Source organism: Sander lucioperca, chromosome 17 (assembly GCF_008315115.2).
Source record: "Sander lucioperca isolate FBNREF2018 chromosome 17, SLUC_FBN_1.2, whole genome shotgun sequence".
Lineage (NCBI taxonomy): Eukaryota > Metazoa > Chordata > Actinopteri > Perciformes > Percidae > Sander > Sander lucioperca.
Window position 1 is genome coordinate 10,629,367 of NC_050189.1, and position 24,707 is coordinate 10,654,073.

At 42.3% G+C, this 24,707-nt stretch overlaps 1 protein-coding gene across 7 annotated transcripts in view; it reads right to left on the reverse strand.

The window, feature by feature from the left end:
- col4a5 (collagen, type IV, alpha 5 (Alport syndrome)) overlaps positions 1 to 24,707 on the reverse strand; it is a 94,080-nt gene that overhangs the window by 62,298 nt on the left and 7,075 nt on the right. For all 7 annotated transcript variants that reach the window (XM_035993822.1, XM_035993820.1, XM_035993821.1 and 4 more), the window contains exons 2-3: positions 3,337 to 3,393; positions 2,172 to 2,261 (exon numbers count right to left, since the gene is read on the reverse strand). In XM_035993822.1, coding sequence (XP_035849715.1) covers positions 2,172 to 2,261; positions 3,337 to 3,393 — 147 coding nt within the window. The remainder of the gene's footprint in view (positions 1 to 2,171; positions 2,262 to 3,336; positions 3,394 to 24,707) is intronic.

The window sequence follows — 24,707 nt, forward strand, 5'->3', positions numbered from 1 at the left end:
CAGAGTGAGACCTATTTTCAGTGTTTCCCGCAGCACTTTGCAGTTAAGGCAGCCGCCTTAACAACACACACATGCTGCCTTAACTAAGTCTTCAAAAAAAAAAAAAAATCCGCCGTGTTACTCTGTCCTGTTTGAGTGGCTGTAATGTACTGTCGCATCTGTCGGTACACGATCTGTTCTGCCTGCACGATCCGTTCTGCACATGAGCAAAATGTTCGCGCATGCGCGGTTGTACGAGGATTTACGACACTGCACGATCTGTTCCACGCTTCCGGTCGACAGCCAAGCTAACGTTAGTTTAGCTAACAGCTAATTCGGCTAACCGCTAGCTGATTGTAGCGGTCTGCCGTTAGCCTCCACAGGCAAGCTAACGTTAGTTTAGCTAACGGCTCATTCGGCTAACCGCTAGCTGATTGTAGCGGTCTGCCGTTAGCCTCCACAGGCAAGCTAACGTTAGTTTAGCTAAGAGCTAATTCAGCTAACTGCTAGCTGAGACAGCATGTAATAACTTTAAAAGACCCTCAAAATAAAACTTGAAAATAAATGTTGACATATATAACACCTAACATATATAACAGCTGTTACGTCAGTTCTACTTTACTTGTGCTCATTTAAAATACAATCACTCAATACTTGTCTTTATTGTTATTACTGTGAAGTCTTAATTTAGCTGTAGACTGCTTTTCCCATTACGTTTGAGTTAAAGTTATTTTAGATTGAATCTAGCTGTCAGCTAGCGGTTAGCCGAATTAGCTGTTAGTTAAACTAACGTTAGCTTCCCGGTGGAGGCTAGCCATAGGCTAGCGTGGAACAGATCGTGCAGGTCGTATCCTCGGTAAAACAGTATTATCTTGCGCATGTGCAGAACGGATCGTGCAGGCAGAACGGATCGTGTACCGACAGCATCAACACAGTCTGTAGGAAACAAGGTAACAGCGAGTTGTCAAGACACCACCAATCACAACGGAAAGAGCATTTGCTGGCAGTGAGTGTAACTGTCATTTATTCACATTTAAAGGGATAAATCGTCATTTCACCGTCGCGTGTGCGTTGGAGTTTGTCAACAAATGTGCGGCCAGCTGGGGCATGCCCGGGCAGTCCCCCCCCCCCCCCTGTCAGATGGCAACCCTACCACCATAACTAACACATTTTCTGCGGGAAACCCTGCTTTTCTTCTTCTTCTTCTGTACAATCTTTGATTGCACATGCGCAGTAGCTCAGATGTAGCTCATGTCAGCTAGCTAGCTCCATAGACAGTAAAAGAAAGGCTGTGTCTACAACTTCGGTCAGTTACAAGGCAGGATTAGCTGGGAGACTTCTAAATGAGGGCGCAAATGGAAGTAGTTCTTTTGTAGATTATGGTGAACTTGTGTGTTGTAGCAGTGCTTTGCTATTGAGAACGAGGTAGCATGCTAGCGTTAGCATACTAGCGTTAGCATTAGCTAACACTAACGCTACGAGCTAATGGTTGCGGTTAGCCTGCTCGTTTCGGCTTGTGACGTCACAAGCCGTGCCGTTTTTGAACAGCAAAGTTTGTATGTGTGTGGAAGCACCAGAGACACAACATAACACCCCAAATCCCAGAAAAAGTATTTTTTTCATAATATGGGCACTTTAAATGCCACGACGCCGACTTTCTTTACTTCTGCAGCTCAGGGTGTCTTTTTGGAGTTGAAAAAAGTTCAACTTTTCTGAAAAAAACGCCCTACAGCAAGCGCTTTTTTTGACAGCCGACCAAAGACAAACGGAGTAGCCAGACCTGTTGTTTCCATAACGAGAAAAATTGGAGTGAGAGCACAGCGAGTTACACGGTATGACCGGGTGCTACCTGTACAGGGAACTTGCTTGTTTCATGTAACGTTAGCAGCACCGCTCTCTCTCTCTCTCTCTCTCTCTCTCTCTCTCGCTCTCTCTCTCTCTCTCTCTCTCGCTCTCTCGCTCTCTCTCTCTCTTGCTCTGTTCTTTCTCTAGCTCGCTCCACCGCTTTGTTTTAGCTAACGTTAGCACCGCTCCACATAGCGCTCTAGCTAGGATACTGTAGCAGTAGCTGTTGTTATAGCAACTAGGCAGTTTTTTGGAACCAAAACGCTGCCAGCTTCTTTCTTTTTTTTACTACAAAAGCACGTTGTCTTGTCAAAAAAGACGCCAAGTGTGAACCTAGCCGAACCCACCTTCTCTCCTCTGGCTCCGATCGGCCCCTCAGGTCCGGGGAATCCGGGGACTCCTGGCTGTCCGGTGAGACCTGGAAAACCCCGCTCGCCCTGCACACAGTTACACAGATACAGTAAACACATTCAAACAAACATATATATAAAACGTTCTTCCATCCACCTTCCAAAGGATAGTTTGGATTTTTTAGGCTTGTATCCGGTACTTATAAACCCCCCAGTTTGGAGAAGCAGGCAGGAGTACTGACACGGAAGCTAAGCTAATGTCCTGCTGTGGACGGGGGCAGCAGCTAAACATGTTTTAGACATCTAAAAAAATCTGTTTAGGGTAGGCCATATTTAGAATATTTTCACCGCTTTCCCTTGCTGCCAGACAGCCCTTTACGACGGTGAACTGAGGCCGTTATCTCTGCTCTCTTGAAAGCCACCAGACTCCTTTGATAAAAACAGTAATTTTACCGCGCAGAACACGAGAGGGTTCATTTTTAATCGATTGATTTTAACAATTCTGATTCCGATTCTTCTTTCAATTCCGGTTGTTATCGATTCTCGATTTCTTTGAGAGGTGGAGTAGAAACGGGTCACATGCTTATTTCACAAATAAGGAAAGTTTTAGTTTGATTCAATGGTGATTTACAGTTTTACAGGGCTTTTTTCAACGTAAAATGACGGCACACTAGTGCGCCACTTACTGTGCTTCACGGCTTCAACACAAGAAGCGCCTGGCCGCTACGGAAAACAAAACGTGCCCATGTTAAATTTGGAACCAGTGATCGGATTTGAAAACAAAACTTCCAAACGATTCCAAGTTGGAACCGGTTCTCGATGCCCAATCCTAACCTTCACTGATATTGTATTTTTTCGGTGTCTAAAATGTGTTTAGCTGCTGCCCCCGTCCACAGCAGGACATTAGCTTAGCTTCCGTGCCGGTACTCCTGCCTGCTTCTCCAAACTGGGCGCGCTACTGTAGCTAACACACTATGGAGAAGTAGCTCAGACAACCACACTTCAAAAGATCCCAAACTATCCCTTTAACATACATATACTGATTATGTCTTTAATACAAATACTAGTACCAACTTATATCTGCTCACAACTACTTCATAATGTGTTATAAACCATTTATATAATGTTAAAGTGCACAATGTGTACGTGTCGTTTTGTGCACCTTGTCTCCTTTTACTCCACTGCAGTCACATTTAGATCCCACGCATCCATGGCAAGCCTGTTTGGGCGACAAGAAAGAGAAAGATGAGGACGTTTGCTGTTAAAATGTTATATTATATTTCTTTCTTTGACTTATAGTCTCTTTTATAAGAGTCTCACGGCCAAATTTGGCAACAAAAACACAGACTCTCAGACAAAACCGTAGACAGATAACTTTAAATATATATATCACTAACTGAAGCAGAACCATGTTGCTGCTGACAGTCACTATGTGGACATTTTCCTTGTGAAATAACGATAAAAATGTTTGAATTTTTGCAACAGAAGACTACTGCAACATGCTGACAACGCTGCTCACTATGATCTCGGTTTGCATGCTTTAGCTTGCAGTTTTTTTGTCGGTGTATTCCCTTAAATATATGCATCTTTTAGTAAAAGTGGATAGTTTCATGCTGAAATCCACCAGTGCCACTAGAGAGCGCTCCATTATTAGACTAGTACACCCTCCCCCCCCCCACCCCCACAGAAGTAGAAAGGCTCTCCTGCAGGTTTGTTTAATGATGAGATGAGATGAGAGGACCAAAACAGCAAGCTAACCTCAAATAAAAAGCTGTTATCTAACATAAAACAAATTTGTATCCTGTAATCCTTCAGTTTTCTCAGCAGGAAATGTTTTTCAGAGGCGCGGAGACGTGAGAAAGTTGTGGAGAGAAGGGGCTAAATGAAGGAAGGGAGGGATGGGAGTGGGAGTGCCAAGCTGCTGATTAACTTTTCCCATGCTTGTTGACACAGCGAATGCCAGACGGGCATTGATTGCACGCATGCCAGGCAGTCAGGTTTGTGAGAAAGACAGGGAGGCAGAGCGTGCACGAGAGAGCACCGACGGGCAGACAAGTCAGCATTCTTCTGTGTCTGCAAAACCCTTTTGTGTGTCCGTGTTTGTGTTGATGGCTTTCGTCTCGCATTGCCAGACCCTCCTCCACAGCGCTGCGCAGGAGGGTCTGGCTAGTCCACACAGCATTCAAGAATGGGAGAAAAACGTGCTCTGGTTTATTGGCATTTCTTTAAACCAATCACAATCGTCTTGGGAGACACTTGGCGCGGGACGCAATAACCGCGCATCTGCAAATTAGCCTGTGGAAGGAACTTGTTTTGGTGGAACGTGTGTACGTTCAAAAGTTGTTTTAGTCGTGCAACAGAAAACTCCCATGTCGCGACGAGCAAGGTGAGGGTGCAAGGTGACGTCTTTAAATGTCTTGTTTTGTTGTAACACCCCAAAACCCAATTTTCTAGTCTTTTGATCTTTTGTTATCTTATTTTATCCATTTTTTAAATCTTATTTATCTAGTAGGATATTTCTTGTATTTTCTGTATGTATGTATGTATGCATGTGTGTGTGAGAGTGTGTATGTCCTTGTAACTTGCTGCTGTAACAGAGTAATTTCCCAGTTTGGGATTAATAAAGTCCACCCATCCATCCATCCACCCACCCATCCACCCATCCATCCATCCATCCATCCACCCACCCATCCACCCATCCATCCATCGTGATATAAAACAAAGAAAAGCAGCAGATCCTCACATTTAAGAAGCTAAAACCAGCTGGTATCTGTGTCGGGCGTTTAATATAATAAAGTGTTGCAGCTCAGTGAGTGGTGTGAAAGGACGTAATGGGTCAGATTCCAAAGCGTGACATTGGAGGCACAAGTTTGGCATCTCAGCCCAGTGATCTCCCACAGTGAGATCATGGGAGGGAGGTTATTTGTTTTGGTGACAACATCCTGACTCCCTAAACAGTGTTACTCATAACTGTAGGCACAAGAGTACAACTACTGTCCCGTGTGAAGTCGAGCAAATATATTCTGAAGGTTTTTACAGAGGGGTTTGTTCATATATCTTTCACAGCCTGATTTATAGAACATTTTATTCATAAAAACATGGCAAAAACGTATTGACAGTGTGTGTGTGTGTGTGTGTGTGTGTGTGTGTGTTTTTACAAGCCCTGTATCTCCACATTAGTCTCTGGTCCAATTCAGTTCAATGCAATTCCGCTCTCCCACGCCCAGGCTTGCAGCTCACACTTTCTATCTTTGTCTTTTACCTCCATCTTTTTCTCTCTTTCTCTTCATCCATCTGTTTTCCTGCAAGCTCTACATTCATCTGCCCCTCCCTTATTGTGTTTATCCATGACAGAGCTCCCTAGCTCTAAAAAGGCTTTAAAACATTCATAGATGCTTACTCAAAAACCCTAGAGATTTCCACTTATCCCTTACCCACAGGTGCCAGCTCTTTCAGGGATTCAAACCGGCGTTCAACGTTTTGGACACTTACAAACTTTTTTTTCCTCTCTAACGTTGAGCTGCAATCATGTCCTCAAATTAACCATAAATATTAGTATTTTCCCTAGGTTTGTGGAAGAATCAGGTGCACATATTTGACGTGGGGTTTAGGCGTCCTCCCTCAGAAAATGTGATGCTTTCCAATAGAAAGAAAAATGCAATTTCACATCATTTTGGACCATTGTTATTGCGATCTCTGTGTCTAAAACGTTGAAATAGCTGGAGGAGATTATAAAAAAATAACACTCAAAAAACTTAACGACACAACTTGCTAAAGAAGTCCAACTACAACCATAAGATCGGAGAGAAGTCCTTTAGTTAGTATTGATGCTCACATTGATTTTACCTGGTCAGCCCTATGTTCCCACAGACAAATGGTCCCACCGCCCTATGTTCCCACATTTCTAAGAATTTATTTTTCACTGAAAATTAGGCCCTCTGTTCCCACAGCCCTATGTTCCCACATTTCTAAGATTTCTCTTAAAATTAGGCCCTATGTTAGGGTTAGGGTTACATTCCATCTGTAGTCCATTGCTAATGGATAATAGGTTGGGTGTAATTGGCTATCAAATTGGGAGAAAGGGGGATAAAATCTGATACAAATTTATGAAAAAGGAAATGTGGGAACATAAGGCCTAATTTTGGAAAAAAATTGTGTCAAAACGAGCTGCAGCCACCGATACACATTTGAAATATCATTCGCAGGTCAAATATAGCTGATTTTTAAAATATTTTGGTGAGTGAAATGCATGAAGGCTTTTAAGAAATAACACGTCTGACCATTTTTAAACTCATCTTATACTGAACAGCTGCTGTAACTGGCAAATTATGGATTGTTTCAATGATAAACAACAAAACAAAAGTAAAAAAAAGATGCAAATATTGCTGTTTGACTTTATGGGAACATTCTTATGACCCTAAAATTTACTTTTTTTTTTACAGTAAAAGTATTATATAACTGTAACGATACTCAACTCACAATTTGATACCATTCCGGAGCGAGTAGCGTCTCTTGAGTCATAGTGAGAGAAACAAAGTGTATACACATTTCTGACTCACAAACTACCTTTGTTTGGGACCTTAGAACTCTATTTACCTGCTTTCCTATGATGCTGATCATCTCCAAAATCAAACTATCCTGATAAATATTTGTTATAATGATTATCAGAGCTGCAAAGTTTATTGGATTCATTGATTAGTTGTCAACTATTAAATGAACTGCCAACTGTTTGATGATCGATTAATCTGTTTAAGTCAAAAATTCTCTGATTGCAGCTGTTAAATGTGAATACTTTTTTAGTTTCTTCTCTCCTCTGTGACAGTAAACTGAATATCTTTGAGTTGTGGACAAAACTAGACATTTGAGGACGTTGTCTTGGGCTTTTGGGGAACACTAATCCACATTATTCACCATTGTCTGACATTTTATAGACCAAACAACTAATCGATTAATCGAGAAAATAATCGACAATGAAAATAATCGTTAGTTGCAGCCCTAAAGATCAGCCAGTGTCTGCCTTTAGTGTCATACATGTGAGGCAATAAGTATATACTGTGATCGACTGTAGTACTTTACTCAGGTACTGTACTTGAGTACAGTTTTAAAGGAACTTTTACTTGAGTATTTCACAACTTGGCAGTTTGTTGCATGTTTAGTTGATCGTGCAGTCGGTTATCGTATCCGCTGCAGGATGAGGTGTTGCACTTAGAGCTGGGCGATATGGAGAAAATCAAATATTACAATATTTTTGACCAAATACATCAATGTGTTTATAGCGTAGGACTGGGCAATATATCGATATTATATCGATATCGTGATAGGAGACTAGATATCGTCTTAGATTTTGGATATTGTATCATGGTAATATGGCATAAGGTGTTGTCTTTTTCTGTTTTTAAAGGCTGCATTACAGGAAAGTGATGTCCTTACCTGAATGTTCTAGCTGTTCTATTATTTGCCTTTAGCCTCTTAGTCATTAAATTTGAACACTATTGATGATTATTTATCACAAATCTCTTGGTGTGAATATTTTGTTAAAGCACCAAATGTCAACCCTACAATATCGCCGCAATAGTGATATCGAGGTATTGGGACAAAAATATCGTCATATTTTGTTCTTCAATTTTCTTCATATCGCCCATATAGCGGCAATATTGTAGGGTTGACTATTGGTGCTTTCACAAAATATTTACACCATGAGAGTTTTGATAAATAATCACCAATAATGTGAATACAATGACAAAGTTGGTAAAGGCAAATAATAGAACAGCTAGTCTGGTAAAGATATTACATCACTGTACTGTAATGCAGCCTTTAAAACACTTCATATCACAATATTGCGATATCCAAAATTTAAGATATCTATCCTCATATAGCGACGTCGATATTATATCGATATATTGCCCAGCCTTAGATGCACTGTGTGCCAATGTGTTGTGAATCGGTTTCCCTTTGGTGTAAAGTAAAAGACTGAACAGAGCCAACATGAACTGAGTGTAGTTTAAAAACCTGCCTAAATGCAGTGTTTAAAGTATCTCTCTCTCCCCGCTTATTCACCCCCACAGCACTGATGGGGCATGTAATCCACTTAGAGAGGTCAGTGAGCTGCAGATATTTGCTCCACTCCCTCCGTCTGTATCTGTCTTTTCTCTCACTCTCTCCTTTCCTCCGCTCCATCCCACTTTTTTTCCCCCCGTCATGCCAACGCCGACCATCAGGCCCTGAAGCGGAGGTGAAGCCTGGCTCGCCTCACTCAATCTCCACTGGCGGTCCGTAAAGGACAGGTAGTAGCAGCCAGAGTCAAAAACCCGATTTATATTCAGATTAAGGCAATACAAACGCATTTCTCAAACGCAATGTAAACACCGACCTTACCCCGGCTAAAATCCGTGTTCTCGTACCCCGGTTATAGCTACCCAACCTCACTCCGCTGCAGTGGTTTTTCACTTGGAAAAAGAAGAGAACAGTTGGAAGTGACGACGCCAAAAACAACAGCAACAACAAAAGCTTTAAACCTTTAAAACCCACTGAGGACTTGTTGAACATTAGAGAATGTACGAAATGAATAGGGTTGGCTATCGTTCAGGTTTTTTCAGATACCGGTGCTAAAATGATACTTTTAAAACCGTGCCGGTGCCTGAACCGAAACTTAGGGTAATAGGGTATTTTACAATAACTTTGAATGCACCACGTGGCTTACTAGTTTCAAGTGAACGCACTGTCTGTGTTTTTCCGAAAAAGGCAGCTGCACACTGCTTAACGTCCCGCTGTTGGAATCCTCCACAGTGAAATACAGTCACACTTTACACCATTTAGCTGTCAGCATTTTAACCGTGTTTAATCCAGCTGCTAGCTAACGGTAGGTTAACGTTACCTGCTGTCAATTGTAGTGTTTATTAGCGTCATGTGCAGCGATGCTTCTGTTGCCTCTAACGTCTGTTTCGGAGCATCAGAGAGCAGTGCATTTAATTGGCACCGAAATCTGCGTTGTGATTCGGTCCGTTAGATACCGGTCGTTTAGGCACTGGTGCCGTATGAGCACCGGGTTTTGGTACCCAACCCTAGAAATGAACAGCGATGAAAAGTCGTCCCATGTTTGCCCTTATTCCGACCAGTTTTACGTTGGCAGAGCGCTGGAGGTAGAGTGACTCCCAACATTCAACATGGACAATTTGAGGTCAAGACGAGGTGGAAAAAGAGCAAAAAAGTAGCCTACATTTATATTCACATGGGGTGGAAGTACTCCGACCTTTTACTGAAGTAAAAATAGCGACCCATTCACGATGCATCGTTACATCCCGAGTGACAAACGGCGTAGGAGTATCTCACGTTGATTTTTGTATGTAAAAACAAACTGCATTAAAAAGCCAAAAGGAGCTTGTGTGCACAGAGTGATGGAGGGGTGAGCTGGGTGAGGAGAGAGAGGAGGAAAAGGAGCGAGCGGAAGGCATGTACCCGGGGATTAGACTGGCGAGACTGGAATTCCCCCGCTCATCAAAGACTGATGATTAGACATCTATACACACTGCCCTGCCCTGGATCACACACACACACACACACACACACACACACACACACACACACACACACACACACACAGCATTAATGCAGCATAGAAACCCACACATGCACACTGCAAATAGACAAATACTCTCATAAACAGTACACACAGATGCCATCATTAACACACCCAAATGCTAATAACTTCTACTTTCCAACACTGATCGCAGATCAGCAGTCAGAAACCACAGTCTTGGGAGTACTTTTATAATCCGTGTATATTGTTCGGATCTTCACCTTTTTATATTTTTTGGCATAGTGTAAATTTGGTATTTGCACCATCTCCTTGTTTGTTCTGCAACTGCTGCACAATCATTTTCCTCAGGATGAATAGTTCTATCTTATAATCTTTCACTCTTTCTTTCAGGGTGTAAAAAAAAAAAGTAATCAGAGTTTGGAATGCGTTACTGCGGACAGTTTGATGAGGAAAAACGAGAGGATGATTGTACTGTAATTGTGTGTGTGTGTGTGTGTGTGTGTGTGTGTGTGTGTGTGTGTGTGTGTGTGTGTGTGTGTGTCGGAGCCGCTGCCCTTTAAACCGTTGATCCCTTTCATCGCGGCTGGACTTTGACTACTTCAAGGTGCTGACGCCCACGACAGCGACGACCAAACCAAATATTTTCACTTCGACAAAAGAAAAAACAAAATCCGATCATGTGTGTTTTGACTAACCGGCCCTCTGGAAGAGGAAGACCCCCCGACTGTCTCACACACAAACACACACACGTCGTCGTGCCACAGTGCCAGTCCAGGCATTCCATTGATATTCCCGGGAATTCTCTTTCTTCCGAACACAATTTTCTCTCCTCTCCTCTCTTCTCTTCTCTTCTCTTCTCTTTTCATTTAGTCTAATGAATGTTGACCCCAAGTGACCTCCCACTGAGAGACACCTGAGCATTTTGAGGCACCAGATTTAGTTCCTTTTGTAAGCAATTAAGTGTTAATGGCAGTTTGCATTCTTCTTTGCTTCCCGCATAATGCAAACACAAACACACACTTTCTAGGGAGGGATTGGAATTTCTCAAACTTAACCATCCAGATGGGACTTTGGGGGGCCAGGCCCTGAGAAGGAGAGGTGAACACACACACACACACACACACACACACACACACACACACACACACACAGCATCAGCATCCACTCTTCTTATCCTCCGCAGTGGTTTTCACACCGCAGGAGTTTGTTTTTTCGTGTAAGTAGTCTGTGCGGCGGGGGACACTCAAAAAACGCAGCAAAAAGTTTTGACTCAACTTTTGGAGAAATGCAACCCCACGTCACGCTGCGGTGGCCAGTCATGTAACTGGAGATCAGACTTGTCAGAGTGTTTTGAGCTGTGGTTTGAGGCGGTGTGAGAATCCCGTACAGGAAACAGGAAACATCACTGCCTCTATTGTTGCCACAAGAAAGTTTTTAAAACACTATGAGGGTAAAAAAAAAAAAAAAAAAAAAAAACGGAACACAAGCACTGAACTGCCTGGGAGTTTGTGTAACAGCTGAATGTTTCCTGCAACAACGAAGCCCTCGCTATGTCTCACTCGTCTATTTTCTGGGTCGGAAACGTCGAGATCTATAAAAGATCTGACGGAAAACATTAATTGGGAAAAGTCTCCTTGTGCTTTGTTGGGGGGGGGGGTTTAGGAACATAACAGGACGTCACACAAATCAGCCGTTTAATTGACACCCAAAAGTCTTGGATGCCTCCCAAGGTGAATAAGGAACCCAAAAGCGGAGAAACTTCCTTCCCGTAACCCTTCGTACAACTACGCGCAGTACAATCCGCGTCTTGTTTGTACGGTCGTATGCTTTTACTATTTCAAACGCTTCCGCATAAACAGTCTCACGCTCGTCTTGTTTGTTTGTGGGGAAGAACTTTCGGTAACACTTTACTTGAAGGTATCTACATAAGAGTGACATGACACTGTCATGACACAGTCGTGAACACATGAACCCTAGCTCTAACCACAACCCTAACTTGTCATGACAAAAACCGAATGACATTTACTAAAAGAAGCGTTATGTCATAAATTTGTTTGTAATGTTTATAATGTTTATGACACGTTCATGACAGTGCCATGTCACTCTTATGTAGATACCTTCAAGTAAAGTGTAACCGAACTTTCTCCGTTTTTTGGATTCATCGTTCACTGTGGAGGGATTCCAAGAATTCAAGGTGTCTCGGTGAGTAACTGATAGACAAATGATAATTTTGAGGGGGAAGTATTTCTTTAATATCTATTAAAAAAAAACGATGAGCAATTAGAGCTGTGATCTCAAGCATATAAGTTGTATTACACTCTAAATATATATTTTTTTTGCTTTTCTTCACTTCACAATGCTCACAATTGGAGCAGTGTGTAGGTTTGCATTGCTGAGCTATCCGTGTTTGTTCTATCTAGAAAATGTCCTCACGTGTTTCTTGTAAGCAGGGAGGGGTTGAATTCCTTTTCCCTGGGAGATATGACAACCCGCCCTATCCTAGCCCGGCCCAGCCTGACACAGGTTTGAACATGCCCCCCTCTACCATCTACCTCTACCTCTCTGCAAACGCTCCACATACATCACCACTTGGCACGGCGCGTCCTCGCTACCGGCAATGAGAAATTAGGGAGGGGAGCGGCGGCTCGCTGGCTGAATACCTGGATATGTGGTAGCCTGGGGGATAGACTGAGAGGAGGTGACGAAGACAGACAGGCAGACACGAAGTTAAAGGGAGGGAGGAAAGAGAGAGAGGCTAAGCTCACCACCGTTTTTCTAAATATGCTTTAAAGTCACGCTGATAAGATCACGTCTGTGGGATTTGGTTTAGAGATGCATTCAGGTTCACAGTCAAACACTGCAACTGCCAAAAACAGGCGAATCTGTGTGGTCCAAATAGTTCTTTCCTTTGCACTCGAACAGTCCAACGCACAGGGGTGTGACCTGTCTTTTTTTTTTATGCAATCCTGGACCTATTTATGGTTTCTGTCCAGCGGTCACGACACGGGGCGCTCCAGCAGAACAAATGAGTCTATGTTTGAGGAAATCCCCTTAGCTTTTCTTTCAAAGGTCCCTTCACTCATGTGTAAGTTTTGTCCTATCAGGACCTGTAACTACGTCCAGCTGTAATTCTGAATTAGAGCCCGACCATAAATCAAATCGGTTGGGCTCTACTCTGAATCCATGTTTGTATCTGTAAACCACCCCGTCTGCTCTCGAGGGATTTTTGCACCCGGAGCCAAAGAATTTGCATCAAGAAACATCGATCCAAACAAATCATAGGAGAATTTCGAGAGAGAAAAATGACCGTTTACCGTTTACCTCCAAACGGTTCAGACGTTGCCATAGAAGTCGACATCTGTATAAACCTTCAGGCAAACAGCTTGCATTGCTCCCATTAACCTGCATGCTGGAGGTGTACAGTATCACTGTTTGGATGAGCTGCAGCCTAACCTTAATATTTACCCAGGAACCTTTGCTGTAGACGCAACAAGATAGCACTGGATGTCCTGATAACTTCATCTGGGAGACAGATAGGAAGAGGTTATTTTTTTGATGCTGAATCTCTTGCTCTACACTTGGACTTCATTCTGCCTGGGATAGAAAGTCACAGGGATTAAAATATGTGGAAAAGGCTGAACACACCCGAACTTCACACCCTTAATAACTGATTGTTAAAGATCACTTTACAAAACCCACGGGCATTAATCTGCTCCTTTTAACAGCCTCCACTTAGTCTGGCTATGGCACCAGACCAAGCTCAATCTTTTAAGATTGAACATTAGTCGGGGGAGTCTGCTCTGTATTTTCTACTGCACAAGGGCATAGTTCAAATGACTCTTTAAACAATTGGATAGTCCTTCAACCAATCAGCTGAGCTCCATTCTTTTGGCCACCAGCGGGGATAGCTGGTAAATTAGGCTTTTACCAAAGCCAGTCAGTAGGTTAACACATCCTTCTTTTGTAGGAATTGTTCCAAGTTGTCAAGTTTCTGTTCCGTTTTCAGAGAAAACTTGCCTTTGAAATCTTACCGGCAATTTCCACTGGATGCGTAACGGCTGCGTATCCGCTCCGGAACGTCGGTGGAGTCATTAGGTTTCCACTAAAGTCAGTGTGTGTATTTCCACTGACTGCGGAACGGCTGCGTTCCGACTCCGTCCCAGCTCCAGCGGTCCGCAGCCCTCCGGAGCAGATACGCAGAGCTTCTATTTTTGCCGGACGCCGGAGAGCTCTGCAGCAATTCAGCACACGGCAGATAGTGCGGGACAGGAAGTCGAGCACAGAAACAAAATAAAAATCTGGTTAATTTTCAAAGTAAAATACAGCGTGCTCACGGCGGATCATATTTCCCTGCACTACACCTTGAAAACACAGCACAGAGTTGTTTCCCCTCTACTCCTCTGGATGGAAACAAACTGTTGTTGGTTTTGTGGTTCTATTCTACGTGAATTCGCGAGATCTTGTGGGTCCTGGTGACTACAGCTGTCAGTCATGCCGCAACAAGTCCGGACCTAGTGGGTACTGACGGATGGCGGAGCACGCCGCCGGTCCGCAGACGTTCCACATCCAGTGGAAATCCGGAGTTATAAAACAGCAGCGACAGCGGCAATCAACGGGTTGCTGCGCTTCGGTAGCCGCCATGTTGAATGTTAACAGAAAGCTGCTTGGTCGCTTCTCTATCGCCATCTAAACCCGCCAATAGCGCGCCAGGTGGATAAGCCAGTTTGTGATTGGTCCCTGCAGATGGACCTGAAGCAGGAGAGAAAAATGTACAGGTTTCCAGCCTGAGCTGCAGGGCCAAATCAAATCGCCGGCAGATCGGGCTGGGTTTACCCAGTCTAGCCTCCACTCGCTGTTCCACCAGATCTTAGAGCCTGTCGGTGTTCAAGTTCGCCCCAAAAGTGTTGGATGGTATAGTGGTCAGAACTCTGAGCAGACCAGGCAAGTTCTTCCACACCAAAACTGGGAAAACCGTTTCTTTAGGGACCATGATTCTTACATGCACATTCTCTAATCTAGTTTTGGGTCTATCCGCTGACACCACAAACTAAAAACTCCCTAGCTCACATAACTTTAGTCCTAGAGGTCTGGAATTTGATTTGATTTGCATAGTGTGGCATAAAGCAAGTCCGAGTTATTGTTATTTTTTAAATGTGACTTACTACAGACCCAAATGGAATCTGCAGAATTTTCTGGCATGTTTTTCTGCTTGGGATGGAGATGGGTTACATTCTTCTACCTTTTTTTTATAAGTTTTACTTAAATTTGTTTGAAATGTGCGGGAAATTCTGCGGAATTCTGGGTCAGTGTATTACAGACAAGGACCAAACAAAATCTTTTTTTGAGCCATGTTTGAACTGATGTAGTTTAGCTTGTGTTTTAGTCAACACGCAACACACAAACCAACAATCTCAGAAACTAGAAGATGTTTTAGACCTTTCAAATGAAGCCTCATAAATGCATTTTGGGCTCACAGTTCCTTTGTTATAAGCTTGCCCATTTGGGTGTGCCAAATATGCGAGGCGACTGTGGGTGTTTTAAAGGTTAAGATCACTTCTACTCCGTTTTTATATTAGTGGCATTGTGAGTATTTTAATATGTTTTATTTATATGATGGTTTTATTAGCATGCTGTGTTGAATGTCTGTCCCTCACTATGAGTTCAGCGAGGCAGATCCCAGACGTTTGTTGTTATTTGCAATTTAAGTTAACTCAACGATGGTCTGAAATATCACTGTAAGCTGCAGCATTAAGTAGGGTTGGGTAGCGTTTGGATTTTTACGATTCCAATGCCGAACCGGTACTTTTAAAACGATTCCGATTCCTAAACCAATTCTTGAAAAATGACATCAAAGATGTAATATGTTTACTAGCGATCACTTGCAATGAATGGTTAATATGCTTTTACGTCCGTTTTGGTGAGCCCAGAGGAAAAATATGGCATTTTAAAAGTATAGCCTACATTTACGGTAGTTATCTAAAAGTAGACTACAGAAAGAACTACAGAAAGTGTGATATTTTTACGTCCGTTTCGGAGCGACAGAGGGAAAATATTTCAGTCGACACATTAAGTGGAACCAAAATGAGGAACCGAAATTTGCTTTCTAATCCGGTCCGATTCCTACCAGTTGCATAGGAACCGGTTCCATAGTTTCGGTACCCAACCCTAGCATTAAGATAACATCCGTCCTGAGTGATCGGATCACAAGCGGACAGCTCTATGTACAGGTGAAAACTCTCTCAGGACGCGTTGAGATTGGATTGCAAAAAATACATTTCCCCTATAACTATACGACCTCGTCCAAACCGCCACAAACAAGCCCAAGTGAGCAGCGGTGTGGCGTCCACATACTTTTGTGCGAACCCTCCTTCTACCTGTCCACCTGTCGTCACCACGCAAGGGCGGAAACGTGAGTGGGAAGCACGCAGGTAAAAAGATAAAAAGCATCTCAGCCACATTGTAGACTTTAGACTAAACATTATATCGACATTCATGAATCAACAGCCCGGCAAAAACAATACATGATTACTGTATATAGTACATCAAAGTAATAGTAATAGTTTTCTATCAGTTTGGTTCAGATCCTCAGAGGATCAACAACGTGCTCTCTCTTGTTTCTCCGAGTCCTCTGGTGTCTGATGGGATCTCGTGAAGAGGCAGGTCACAGCAGGTTCCTGCCCTGCCTACATTTCTCTTAAATATCCGCACTTAGAGACTGCCTTCACGGAGAACGCACACATCTGAAGTGCAGCAGCTGAAATGTTGAGTGTTACAGGGGGAGTTCAACTGTGCAGCTTTCTATTGGTTTTGCATACACAAAAAAGAGAAAAAAAATGGGCATTTTTAGAGGGGAAACGTGGGTGACTTAAACCTGGAAACGCTGGACGAAACACCTGCTGTGACGGACTAGCTGTTAGCATTTTAGCAAGCTTTAAAATAGTGGATATTCAGTCATTTAGTAGCTTGTCTTTGCTGTCCAATAATAATTAAAAAAAAACATGCAAAATAATGCATAACACTTTAAAAGTGAGTCAGAAAGTCACCTAAACACAAATAGAAAAGTATTTGGCAATACAACAGGAGCAGTTCCTCAATAAATATTTCTATCTGCAAAACTTCAAATCTATTTGTTCCTCTAACGTTAGCACCGCTCTCTCTCTCTGTTCTTTCTCTAGCTCACTCCACCACTTTGTTTTATCTAACGTTAGCACCTCTCTCTGTTCTTTCTCTAGCTCGCTCCACCACTTTGTTTTATCTAACGTTAGCACCTCTCTCTGTTCTTTCTCTAGCTCGCTCCACCACTTTGTTTTATCTAACGTTAGCACCTCTCTCTGTTCTTTCTCTAGCTCGCTCCACCACTTTGTTTTATCTAACGTTAGCACCGCTCTCTCTGTTCTTTCTCTAGCTCGCTCCACCACTTTGTTTTAGCTAACGTTAGCACCGCTCCACATAGCGCTCTAGCTAGGATACTGTAGCAGTAGCTGTTATAGCAACCAAAGACGCTCTCGGCTGCTCTTTGGAATAAAAACGCTGCCAGCTTTTTGGTTTCACTACAAAAGCACCCTAGTCCACTTTTTCTTGTCAAAAAAGACGCCAAGTGTGATCATGGCCTTCAACGACTAACACTGGTACGATTTTGTCGATTAGTTGAGTTAATCGATTGTAATAATTCAATCTGTAAAACTGAGTTTCTCCACAAATAACCACTTTAAAAGGAACACACCGACTTATTGGGACTTTAGCTTATTCACAGTAACCCCCAGAGTTAGATAAGGCCATACAAGTAGCACTGCTTCGCCTTTCTGAGAATGTAGTTCCAGTTTATATACGGTTAGAAGATGGCTGTGTCTCATGCAACCTTGTTATTTGTACTATACAATTGTGTGTGTGACTATACAAATCACAACATGTAAATAGGAAAATGTTGGCGTTACTTTGTCACTTATTCGGAGCAGTAGGCTAGTTGGAACCAATTACCTTCAGGATCCGTGCTAGGCTAAGCTACCGGTGGAGCCGTCGGACAGAGTTATAACTCGCACGGAGATGAGAAGGGTATGTGTGGACTTATTAACTCTGGGGGATACGGTGAATAAGACAAAGTCCCAATAAGTCGGCACGTTCCTTTTAAATCATGTGTTTACCAGAGATGTGCTCACTAGTTGTTTGGACACAAGTCATTCAGCATGAAAAAGCATTTAAAAAAATGACCTGAGAAATCTTAGTCGACTTAGACCGAAACGACCGATCACTCAACCAAACGACTAAGACGGAGCAGCCCTAACGACAAGGAGCATTAAAGCTTTCATTCTTTTAGATTTGTCCTTTAATTTGTCTCCTATCTGTGTCAAGATGGGATGCACACAAGACTTATAATGGCAGGGGAAACCCTGAGGATGAAATAAGATAAGAAGAATAAAATAATAATAATAATAATAATAATAATAATGCACAAACAAGCAGAGGATCAGGTGCCTCCTGCCTCCCGCTGTTGTCACTAAACAATGTTGAAAATGCTCCGACAGAGAACACGTACCTTTCTCTGTGCTGCTGAACATTCTACTCTGACTGCATGCTAACGGCTTAGCTGCATACCAGCCGGCACGCAGTAACTAAGACCAGGCTCACACACACACACACACACACACACACACACACACACACACACACACACACACACACACCCACACACCCAGCGGTGTGCAGCCTAGTGTGAAGTACAAACAGTATTTGTGACTTCTGATTTGATCGGGACTCTGATATCTGATGTAGACGGGAGGAAAGAAAGAGGGAGATGATGTGGAGACAAAGAAAGTGTAGAGGAGCTGCACAGATTAATCGATTAGTTGTCAACTATTAAACGAATTGCCAACTGTAGCGATAATTGATTAATTGGTTTGAGTTATTTCTTGTGAAACAAAGTAAACTACTTTAATTGCATCTTGATAAATGTAAATATTTTCTAGTTTCTTCACTCCTCTGCGACAGTAATATCTTTGAGCTGTGGACCAAACGAGGACGAAAAAGGACAGTTCAAAAAAAAAATATTTTGCAACGTGCGAATTAATCACACGACAAAACATAAGCCCAGAGTGTAAAGGACTTAAAACAACATCACACTTCTTGTACCTTTTTGCTCCGGAGAGAGACTAGAGTCATAATTCTTACGGCCACAAGAGGTCCTTGTCAGGAAAATGCCAACGCACCGCCATGGTTTTAGGCAAGGAGCGAAGGAGGGACCGGCCAAAGAGATCAAGTGTTCTCTCCGTCTGGACACATTGATGTGTTAACTCAAGTCTGCAACTGTGAAATGTGCAAAGAAACAGTAGTCACACACTGACTCATACCATTTATTCCCCTGTGGGTTCTGGGGAAGCCCTTGTTTCCTCCTGAGGAGTGTGATTTAAGAAGCAGGTGCCCGCAAATGAGAGAGAGAGAGAGAGAGAGAGAGAGAGAGAGAGAGAGAGAGAGAGAGAGAGAGCAAAGAAGAGAGAACCAGATGCCCTCCCACACTAGAGTCGATTCAGCTGCAGTCAAAACAGCTTTCTGTCTCTCTGGAGCGCCTCTGATGACTTCACTCATTCAGTCTATCGGTTAGCCACAGGCTACACGTTAACCCTGTTGTCCTCGGGTCACATTTAACCCATTTCCTATATCAGAAATTTGGGTTTCTTTCAACCAAATTTTCAAAGAAAAGTAACGTGGATGGTTCTCTACAACGCTCTTCACAAGTAAAATAAATGATCAGTTCCCTACTTTCATTGAATTTGGTTGTTTTATTCAATTGAATAGCATTTGGAGAGAAAAAAATTGGAAAAAAAGTGACAAAAATGTCAGAAAAAGCTTCAAAAACGTAAAAAGGCGCTGAAAAATAAATCGACAAAGACATTGGAAAAAGGGACTAAAACTGGGTGCCTGGGTGGTCTAGTGGTAGAGCGGGCGCCCATATAAAAGAGGCTCAGTCCTTGACGCAGAAGTTGCAGGTTCAATTCCGACCTGTGGCACTTTCCTGCATGTCATTTCCCCTTCTCTCTCCCCTTTCATTTCTAAGCTGTCTTGTCACTAAAGACCTAAATGCCAGAAAAAAAAAATCTTTAAAAAAAGGGACAAAAACATCTGGGGGAAAGTGACAAAAGTGTCAAAAAAGACTGCCAAAACGTTAAAAAAAGTTTTAATTTAAAATTTTGACCCAGAAAAGTTGCTTGATGTGCGCCGGGAAGACAACACAAGGGTTAAGCACTTTTGTGTGCGTGCGTGCGTGCGTGTGCGCACGTGTGGCTGCGATCCAGTGGGCTACCTGACAAGTCCACCTACACACAGAACAGTCACAAGACATGCTGTCCTCCGTCCCTCCGTCCTTCCCTCCTTTCCCTTTCTTCTTGTGTTTTCCTGACCTTCTTTTCCTCATCATGCTGCAGGAAATTTTACAGCCCAAAAGGAAACGCAGAGCGCCACTCAGGGACAAAGCGAAATGAGACGGAGAAAGAAACGTGTACATGTAGCTTCAGGTGGGAAGAAACAATAAAGTTTGGCTCAAAAGGATCAAACGAGCAAATACATTCAGAAGATGCAGGGGATATAAGATGGATATGAACCAAATAGTTCTCCTCGCAATTGTTTTGCGTTCTTTCTTTCGGATGAGAAAAAGAAAGGGAGGAGTTTTTGTAATCAGTCTGAGATCAGCTGCTGGCCTTGATCTACAGATGCCTTCCTCTCCTTTCCCTCTCACCTGCTCAAACTGCAGACTGTTGGACAGCCTCCCTAAAGTACTTAACGGTATTACCAAATATTTGTGAATGCAGTCCTGACCCGAGCTGACGCGCCCCGTCTTCCATCATCATTCAACGCCTTTTTATTACTATCTGCCTGTCTCCTGGTTCTGTTTTCACACACACGCACACACACACACACCCACCCACACACACTGCAAGAGAACAAACTTCAGATAAAGTTGCTCATAGGAAAAATGCAAACTGTCCTAAATCTGCCTGTTTCTGTTTATACACACACACACACACACACACACACACACACACACACACTGCAAGAGAACAAACTTCAGATAAAGTTGCTCATAGGAAAAATGCAAACTGTCCTAATTCATAGGCCAGTGTTTAAGCTTGATCTCTTTTAAATGTTAAAATGTATGCAGAACTTAATATACAGGCTGGAACAAAAAAAAAAGTTGTTCTCAAACTTGAAAAACACTTCCAAACCTGCATTAATGATAGCATATAATGAAATAGTTCTCCGACTTGCACAGCTGCCGCCTCCGTAATGCCTTCCGGTTTGGATTATCTGACAAATAGTGCACGCATCAACACACGTCTGATGTTTTAATGTTAAAGTTCCAGATGTCTGACATTTCCTCCAGCACATGAACACAACATAGTTGTTGGCTAAAAATGAAACAAAAAAAAGAAGAGAAAAGCACGGAAACAGATATTGCACTTCTGGATCGTCACCAAAAGCTGATCCTAGAACCAAATCTTTCAAACAGACAAGCAACAACTTTCCGTTCCCAAAACGAGATTCAGGCCCACATAGATCTACTGTTTCTGCTGATGTTAAGGAAAGACAAACACTGAAGTGTGCAAAGATCAAAAGAAGAAGTCCGACAAAATAAAACAATCTGAGATATAGACGCCCGTAGGCAATGTAGGCAAGCTTACACCCATCTCTTACAAAAGAGTTTATTTATCATTTACTCAAAGTGATTCTTTACATATCCACTGTGGAGAAAAGATCAGCGGGGCTATCTTCAAATTCCAAACATCGGGTTGATAAAAGCATTAAAGATTATCCAACCACAGCTTCAAATGAGTCGGAAAAAGTTGCAAAAGTAAAACGTTTTAAAAATGAATGTATTTATTATTGCAGGGGCTACTTTTTCTCAAATGGTCTTAATTGGACTTTCCTGAGTGCTTTCCATTTCAAAAAAAAGAATTTGAAAAGCAGACTTACAATTGACAAATCAACCAGTCGATTGACGTCCATGAAGTCTTGACTTTTTTGAAGAAACAACGATATGGATTAGGGATCGACCAATACTGATTATTAGTAGTTAATGAAACCGATAACCGATATTTGGATCCGATATGCATTTACAGTAAAAATGAAAATCTTTAAAGGTGCCCTGCCACACATATTTCATTACTTTGTGGTGATGTCTGAAGTTCTACCATGGACTCTGTAACATTTTTTGTGGAAAAAAATCCTTGGTTACCTTGTTTCAAGCCATTCTAGCGTGGTATAGAAAGCCTGCAGGAAGACTCAGCTTGTGCCAGTTCTCATTAATATTCAACGAGCTAAGCTGCTTGACTCTGATTGGCTACCAGCTAGCCAATGAGAGCCTGGCTATCAGCATCCTTTGCCCAGCGCAACTGGGCGAGCTCATGAATAGTAATGAGCTCAGGCAACACCACAAGCTGACAGAGGAGGTAGCAGTTCATTTTCATGTTCACGACATAACACAAACACATATGGACCTAACATATTTAACAAAATACAAGTAAAAACGGTTTTGTGTGGCAGGGCACCTTTAAGTCAAAATTAAGATTTTGGGAATTTTACAAACAACACAAAACTTTGTTTCGATGCTTCAAGCAATTATTGAATAAATGAGAAACTTATTAACAACATATTACCCAGTAACAGAGAGTCAGATAGTGTTGTGGGCGGGACATTAAGTCAGACTCAGTGGTGAGTGAAACCGAAGCAGAGGGACAGACACAGAGCTGTAGCCGAGCCAAAGTAGCACACTTTTTAATTCATTAACTTTATCGGTTATCAGGCAAATAAAACGCCGATACATAATCTGCAAACTGCCAAAAGAAATCTATCACCAATGTGGATATGAAATTGTTGGATGTAATGTTGTATGTAGTATTGCAATTGAATTAAGATGTTGATTGTCTGTATGAATGTGAAATGATTGTTGTTGATTGAGACACTCCCATTGATAAGTGATTGTCTATTGTCCCATACCTGGGGACACAGAATGGGAGGGGCAAATTGTATTTAAGCCCGGTTGTCTTTTTTATTTAAAATTGTCTCGATGGGGGACCGGAGGGACTGAAACGTTAGTTTTTTGTAAATGAACGGTGATGCTATAGCAAGAGCAGATTGTGTGATTTTTGTCCCTTTGTTCCTCTTGTGAAATTGAAAAATACTGTTTTGAATCAAACTCAAGGCCTGGGGGCCAAATCCGGCCCCTTGAAATTTTGATCCGGCCCGCATATCAATTTAGGTTCACAACTAATTTTGGCCCGCCTAGCAGTGCACAACACCAAAAAAGTCAGTCACGCTGTAATTATGTGACACTTAAGGAAGATTTTTTGCAGATTTGCTGACTTTGAGCCTCAGAAATTCCCCCACAACCAGAGAGTTTACATATTCAGGCTGTGAAACAGGTTGCTGGGAGTCAGCTATGTGGTAGCCTGCTTTTAAAAATGTAATCTTTGTTTTTCATGTTTTGCTAAATTCTATGATGGCGAAGAAACTTTTTTGCCGACTTTTTTAGGGTTTTATGTCGACCAAACTGTACATGAGAAAGCTATATGAGACATGCAATAAAACAGTCCAAGATATTTTACTTTCGGTTGTTACTTCACTTCCTAAAGGTTACGCACGTGACGCTGTTCGTTAAGTTCGCCGAAGCTTCGAATGTTGATAACTCCAGAAGCTTGGAAGCTCAAACTATGGTATTCGGTACAGCCCTACTAAATATACTAGCAACTAAGAAACATTGAGTGTAAATGGTTCATTTGTTACTGTTGGCGCACATTTGTTCTTTGTTTTGGTCTGTATTTAATGCATGGCATCGGTGTAGATGCAAGCTTTAGAAAAAAAAAAACTGTCACTCAATAAATTGTTGTCCAAGAGTTGAAACTTAAAGTTGGATATGTCAATGTCCATTTAAAACTAATGCAACAAAATAATAGTTCTTTTAATCTTACCACATTATCACCATACACGCAACCACGGTCAAAAAAACTGCTGTACAGCCGTACCAATTAGGCCACATTTGAATAAACGTTATTCCACCCTCAATGAATTTGCCAATGAAATGGCTCCAACAGTTACTACATACATAGACCCTGTTCAGACCTAGCATTAACGTGCCTTGTCTAAAACTAAGTTAAAATTAAATTGAAAAGTCAGAAATAAAATAAAAAATAACTGAAAATCCAAAACTATTATAAACTTGTCCAAGCATACCTAATCTCCCAAGAGGTTTGACATGCTTGTAAAACATCTCTAAGAGCTTTTAGAAATTTCCAGACATCGTGGATGAAGCCAGCTCACGTGATTTGAGAACGCTACACTTTAAGCAGAAGAGGTCAGTTGAGTAGGCGGTCCTTCGGTGGGACCCAGACCACAAGATCTCAATTCATCCTCAAAGTGTCTCGGGTGCGTTCACACCTGTACTTAGAGTTGTACTCTTGTGATCAGATCACCCAAGACGCACATTAATGCCAGGTCTGAACACGGCCATACATTCAAAGAAGTCTCTTAAACATTAATCTGTAACATAATTCAGCTCTAAATCCACAAAGAGAGCTCTGCTTTAATCTGGATATTCTCCCTGCCCTTCAAAGAAAAGGTTCCCTCAGACCTTTAAGTGACCTCTGTTTCACCCTCCAGATTAGAAGATCAGAGATTCCTGACTTTTATAACCCCAAAGAGGTTTCAAGAATCTTTAAGTCCCTCACAGACCGGTTAAAGCTTCGGTCATGTGGGGAGCCGTGACTAGCATGACTTGAGCTGGTCGTAACAAAGTAAAAACTAGGTTAAGACTGCATGGGGGTGTGGTTAGTGATGAGAGTCAAAATATAATCAGATGGGTGGATGGGTGGATGGATGGATGGGTGGGTGGCTGGTGGGTGGATAGATGGATAGATGGATGGATGGGTGGGTGGGTGGATGGTTGGGTGGGATGGAATGGATGGGTATGGATGGATGGATTGGAAGGGATGGATGGATGGAATGGATGGGAT